Source organism: Alnus glutinosa, chromosome 7 (genome assembly GCF_958979055.1).
Source record: "Alnus glutinosa chromosome 7, dhAlnGlut1.1, whole genome shotgun sequence".
NCBI classification, from domain to species: domain Eukaryota; kingdom Viridiplantae; phylum Streptophyta; class Magnoliopsida; order Fagales; family Betulaceae; genus Alnus; species Alnus glutinosa.
Window position 1 is genome coordinate 9,228,325 of NC_084892.1, and position 6,781 is coordinate 9,235,105.

The 6,781-nt window shown below is 36.3% G+C and overlaps 1 protein-coding gene across 2 annotated transcripts; it reads right to left on the bottom strand.

The window, feature by feature from the left end:
• Nucleotides 1-450: 450 nt before the first annotated feature.
• Nucleotides 451-6,427, bottom strand: LOC133872807 (E3 ubiquitin-protein ligase RHF2A-like). 2 transcript variants are annotated; one of them, XM_062310421.1, is made up of 9 exons: nt 6,176-6,427; nt 5,134-5,271; nt 4,948-4,994; nt 3,320-3,382; nt 3,119-3,227; nt 2,000-2,379; nt 1,763-1,870; nt 1,280-1,647; nt 451-756 (listed from the first exon to the last, which is right to left on the bottom strand). In XM_062310421.1, exons 1-8 carry the CDS (start codon nt 6,179-6,181, stop codon nt 1,335-1,337), a joined length of 1,164 nt encoding a protein of 387 aa, XP_062166405.1. In that variant the 5' UTR covers nt 6,182-6,427; the 3' UTR covers nt 451-756; nt 1,280-1,334. The 2 variants fall into 2 exon arrangements, with proteins under 2 accessions (XP_062166405.1, XP_062166404.1); XM_062310420.1 differs by having other exon boundaries at nt 451-769.
• Between the last annotated feature and the right edge of the window lie 354 nt (nt 6,428-6,781).

A 6,781-nucleotide genomic window follows, 5' to 3' on the forward strand; every position in this document is an offset into this window, starting at 1 on the left:
ACTAAAAAGTATTACTTTTTCTTTTACAATTAATAATTCAAAGACTAATTTTCACTGTCAAATTATTAAGTTGTATGACAGTAAGATAAACAAACAAAAGATGACTTCTTCCCTGATGTTGATTGCCTCTTGGTCAGTCACAATATGCATTCCTAGCCAAGCTTCCTACTATACCCTACCCAACAGAACCCACAAGCATGGCCCTCCCGCATGCCGAATGAGCCCTCACAAGGCCTACAATGTCAACAGAACTTTAAGGCAGTGGACTTAAACCTGTCTTTTCTAGGCCCCATCTGATTATTTCACAGCAATTTGCCAAAATAATGGCAGAATGTTGCCAAAGATTGCAGGCTCCCCAATATCCAACCAAGCTTCCTTTGATTTTCTAAGGGCCACCAAATCACAAGTTCTAAAGGAGGTAAAGCACCGGAAAAGTAAACCGTTTAAGAATGCAGATAAAAAGCTGTGAATTCATTAGACTTGACACACATAATCCCTCAGGAATATTAATATTCAGTATAAATAGAGTGCCAAAACCTACCTTACCATCCAGACAGCTAAATACATATCCCACATCACATCTGGGTCATATACTCATATATAAACAAATTCACATACAAATACACATTTACAAGTCTGTCCAGATGGAAATTCTTTCCTTACTTCCTCTACTTTATTCGGATTCAAATCACAATCACCATGGTATTGCAAAGCATCTTGTCCTCAGCATGTCATGTCTGGAGAAAAAAAGTTAACCTGAAAATCCAAGCTAAACTCGGATCAAAGGATGAATTAGTAAAAAATAGGCTAAATAAAGCAAAAATAATCCAAGCCTTGCAAAACTCCAAAGTTGTTTTGTCCGCAGTAGGCATGAGACAGTTCCTCTAATAACTGTGTCAATGACATTTCTATTACTTTTACTGTCATGATATTTTAAGAACAACGAGGTTGACCGACTATATAATATTTTGTTTTGATAAGTTACTGCCTACATAATACTTAAAAAAAAGGGAAACGCCAAAATCATAATTCCTGCCTTTTGTTTTGGAAGGGGAGGAGGGGGGACGGACATATTACACGCAGATTTACATAATGCAGGCAGGCAGAAATTGAACAGAACTCGAGTCTGAACAGCAGTATGCACTCTACTAGGAAAATAGTAATGGCAAAAACATATGATGGCTTTGGTAGTGTGAAGCAGTTGGCTTAATAGGTGGATTCCCATAACTGGACCAATGAATTTAAAGCTGAAAAAATCAGCACCAACATCATTACTCACCTTCAAATATGAAAAGCTGAGGATAGATGCACTTGCTGAAACAATGTTCAACAACTTAGCTTGAAGCGGAACTTGCAGCACAAGAAGTTGGTTGTTTGCTGTCATTCAAAGGGTTTTCTCCATGAGTCTCTGTAATGTTCTGTATGCTCTGCTCCGTAACAGAAGAATCATCTGGATGATTTGCTACTGAAGCTTCACTGTCTCTACTATTTTCTCTGGTTTCAAGGTGCTCCATCATTCGAGATACACTGGCAATTCCTGAATTAACTTCTCTCCGAACTTCAGAGCCAACATCCGGCATGGAAGTATTCCGAGAGAAAAGCCTCTCCTTCCACCCTCTTGTACTCTTTGAAAACGACTCTTTGTATCTGAGGTACAAGTACAACAAGTGTTAATGGTAAATGAGCAGAGGAACAAAGTATATTAAATTTGCCCATATGATATGGGTTACCAAAAAAAGAGAATTCATGTCGGATATTGTACTTCATTGACATGGAGTTAAGTCTAGATTTCAGAGACTCTGAAAATGACTGAAAATCTGATGGTCCTGCCCTATCTTGATTTGGTGGTGAGGAATGACTAGCAGGGCTCCTACGAACAGACGAACATACACCGGTAAAGAAATATACACACTATGCATAAAAATACATAGAAGATACTGAATACAAAAAAAAAAAAAGTCATGACAATTATTAACGGATACAATACAATCATGATTACCGATTATTAAAGGAAATTCCTTGACGATTTGTTGGCAGGAAATTAGATCCTGATGCTGGGGACGAAACTTGATTAGTATGAACAGAAGGAAAATGTGAGACCTGCTGTGATAGTTCATCTCCACCAGATGCAAGCGGGGTAGATGGATTAGCTATACTGATTGCAACCGGTTCATTGTCTCCTCCGGAGTCAGAAACTGGACCAGGAGGCTCGCTAGGATGAGTGGAGAATACCAAAAAGTGTGGACGACCATGGGCAGATGATCGAATCCTCTGACCTTCCCTCCTTCCAATATGGTGGGCCCTTCCCATTGCAGCAGCAGCTGCCAAGTGCTGGATGATACGCTCTTCAAGTTCAGCACCGTTAGCACCTACTGGTAACTGCATTACAATTCAAAAAATAACATAAGAATAACCCGATGGATACATTGTAAGGTGTTTGATGACAAATGAAATAAGGGAAAGTATAAATAGCCCCCTCTAACTACCAATAAATTTGCAATGTCCCAAAATTCTTCCAATTTTGGCAATGTCCCCCCTCCGTGCCCAAAATGACAAAAATAACCCTGATAAAAAATTTAGAAAATACCAAAAAAATAAAAAAAAAAATTGTATTTTTATTTTTATTTTTCTGAATTTTTTGTTTAAATTGTCTCTTTTTTTTTTATTAGGAGTATTTTTGTTATTTTGGGTCACAAAAGGGGACATTGCAACTTCAACGATAGACTGGGGGTACATTGCAAAAATTGAAATATTAGGGGGGACATTGCAAATTTGTTGGTAGTTAGAGGGGTAAATCCAGTTTTTTTTTTTTTTTTTTTTTTTTTTTTTTTTTTTTTTTTAATGACGAGGAACCCTACGAAGGCAGGGCCACTTCGTGTACCCACCCCTGTCAGGTAAACTTCAGACCCGTGTAAATCACCCCCTCCACACGGATCGGGTAATACTCCGGCTTCGCCGGCCCCAAAAAATTGTTTACACCCAAGGGGATTCGAACCTTAGACTTCATGGGACTACCACAAAGACCAAGGTCCTTACCACTTGAGCCAACCCCTTGGGGTTTTAAATCTAGTTTCTCCAATGAAATAAAACAGATTCCAACTAAAGATAGAGAACGGACATGCTGCAATTCAAAATCACCAAGGGTAGGATGATGAAATATAGTGGCATTTCTTGGTGGAGTAACCCTAATCCTCCTCTCACGTTCCACTGCCTCAAGCAATTCTTGACTGCCACAAGATGCACGTAAGATTGAAAACATGAAAATAATTACAAGAAATTTTATAAGTGAATGTCAAAAACTAAAAGAACCAAAATGCACCTGGTTGGATCCTTCAGGCTAATAGCCTGCCAACACATTGGACACTGTGAGCTTCTCTGGCACCTAAAATTAAAATCTAACGTTAAACTTCAAGTTTTTCATTCCTTTATCAGTAATAACATACATTATGAAATTCGCCTCCTATCAAACACGGTATTTGGTCAATTAGTCCACTGTGCGGCATAGATGATGTCACTTTTCTCACAGTATGACAGCATTTAATGAATAAATGATAAGTTCTAATAAGGAAAAAAAGATGAAAAAGAAAATTATTCAACTTTTGAAAAAATAACTCCTGTCCCAAATTGTTTGTCCACCTTAGGAGATCCAACTTTTTAAGAGGATATCCTTTACTGCATTGTCTTCAAAATAAAAATACCCGTTCCTAGAACTACTCCTTAATTAAAACTCAAATAAAGCAAATGGAAATTAGGCATTGAGTTTTCAAAAAAAGGGTAAGTTCAAAAGATTATTAGAATTGTTTCCATTGACTTTTCAAAATGGGCAATATTTTAGAACATCCCAACTTAAAATAAAGGACAAAAGAATGGGACGAATGTTGTGATACCTTGGATTATCACGTATATGTATTAAGTCCTATATTAGGTGGGTGGACGGTGAAAGCATGCATATATTAAGTCTCAGATTAGTTGTATACTAGGTGGAACTGAGGTACATGTGTGATACTAGGGACCTCTAATTGTAACTTTGACTAGCTATTTTTGTGTATAATGCAAATATAACTAGCATTTTCCCTAGATCATGACTAAGGTAATAGCATGTTCAACTTTTCCATAGGCTGATTGTAGGAAAAAATATTTATCGGCTTTTTGGTGCTTGACCTCTTACTCATCAGAAACTGATCTGTCAAAGAAAACACATGGTGGTCTTTGTAAATGCCAGCCCACCACATCCTTGTTCTAGTGTGTGTGTGTGTGTGAGAGAGAGAGAGAGAGAGAGAGAGAGAGAGAGAGAAGCATGGAGATGCCAAACCAAAATAAGATGCATCATATGTTCATATGATTAATACATCTTATGCAAATAAACAGTATAATCTGATTCATTAGCAATTAACGCTGAGCTGAGTTCATGAGTTGTTATGATTCATGTAAGCATTAGACCCCCACCAACTACCCCCCAAAAAAATGTTGTCATTTTTTTTCCTGAGCCCATGTAGCCATCATTTAGAAAGAAGAAAATGGTACATCAAGCAAAACTCTGTCCGTATTAGGTGTTTCAAGTACCACTTTTTTCCCAAAAACAAAAAGACTACAACTCTCTATGCCACAACCAGTTTTGTTCCATTAGAGACGTGCAAATAGAACCTAGTTTTTCTTTCTTTCTTTCTTTCTTTTTTTGAAAGTTGGTTTTAAACTATCTAAAATCTAATTTTACCAGTTGAATCACTAGGCACCATCTATTTATCAAGGAAAGAGGGGAAAAATAGATCAAACAAAATCTATTCCACTGATTTTTTAAACAAATGTAAGTATTTAACAACATACACAAATACAAAATAATTATCAAAAGTTGGAAAATACATAACAGCAAAGGTCGGAGAGAATGAATTATGTCAAAAAGGAAAGTCACACAAGAAATTCAACAGTTGAAAATAACACGAATTATACCATTCAAGGATGCATTGAAGGTGAAATTCGTGTTTGCAAGTAGTCACCTGCAACAAAAAGGATAGAATAAAATCAACCATTCGTTTCTAAAATATTAGCAGATTAAAATAATGCATAAGTTTTCAAAAGAGAGAGAGAGGGGGGGGGGGGGGGGGGGGGGTGTAGATGTATCATGAAATGTATTACCGTTGATGGATCACTATCAGAAAAATCCTCAAGGCATATGCTACAAGAATCATCACAGGCTTGTTGTATTCCCCCTTCCACAAAGGCTGCAGCTGATGTCAGATGAGTTTCAGGATTTGCCTCGTCCATCTCCGGAACCTATCAAACATAAAACCGTCCAAATTTCAGAACAGATACAACAAAGTAGAATTTGATATTCCCGAAAATCAAATAAGTAATCCTCCTGAGTATGTCATTCAAGAAATGCAGCATATTTAAAACCCTAGAGAAAGAACAATCAATATTCAAGACGTAAACATACCAGTTCCTGAAATTGATAACACCCTAATACATATAAATATTCTGGATCTACAACAGATCAACAGAGCTAACTAAAATTTGTTACATTTCGCTAGAAAGCTAACTAGCTTTGAAAGTACTTCATCTTATATTAAATGCTTAAGCATAAATCATTTATTCCTAGAGGACAATATCTCATACTTCTTTCAGTTCTTCCATCTGATCAATTTTTTTCCATGATGATTCACATTAGATTCTCAATAATTACATCACTGACACCGATCTTAACCATCTGGCACAGAACTAGAATTCATTTGCGTTCTGCTTTCTGTATAAATACACTAACTGAATCAGAAATGCAGGCAGACAATTTAGAACGTTAAATTTTCCTCCCTATATTAACAAGAACAGGAAAATTTTAGCTGTAACATTCTTTGTACCAACCAGCAGAAAACTGATCGGTGGCTCTTTTGGGTTTCATCTAAAAACCAGAATAAAGATGAGGATCATCCCTATTTCCACGCGGAAAATCTTACTTTTTCTGTCAAAACTCTCTAGGACATATAGAATTTTATATAGAAACGAACTTGGCTAAACTATACACATACACATATAAAAATGAATACAGACCGAAACCCAGACGGGATATGCATATGCTGCCACATAACAGAAATAAATCCGTGAAAACAAAAATTGAGATTTTCTGAACAGAAATAAAAAAAACTTTTGATTGAATTTCAGTGAAAAAAGATATTGACTTTACCTCCATAGGTGAATTGGAAATGCTACAAAGAAAGGGGTCAAGGATTTAGGGGAAGCCCATGAAACAAGAACCAAGCTTTGAATTTCCCAACCCAATCCAGAAGCAATGCTAGAGATCCATACCAGAAAACCAAAACCCTAGAATTCGGTGATGATTGTGATAAACAAGTGGTAGAGAGAGAGGGATAGAGAGAGAGAGAGAGAGAGAGAATTGAAAGAAAGAACAAGACTTATGTGTATGTGTGGCCTCCACCTTTACCTTTAATTATGGGATGGTTTGTTGCTTCTTTTTTTTTTCTTTTTTTTTTTTTTTTTTTTTCTTTATTTCTTTGGTTTATGTGTTGGAAAACAAACCCACCACCCCCACAGCATCTCAGAGGGGGCCTCTGCTATCCCTCTCTTCTTCCAACGCTTTGAATAATTGGAATCTTATCTCATAGTATAAAGTGGATTCTCATTTTCATTATTTTGATTTTTTTCCTTTTTTTTTTTTATAATTTATTTCTGAGTTTCTTAGTGCTTTTATATATATATATATATATATATATATATATATATTGATTAATTATCAGTTATTCGTAATCATAGGCAATATATTGTCATCATC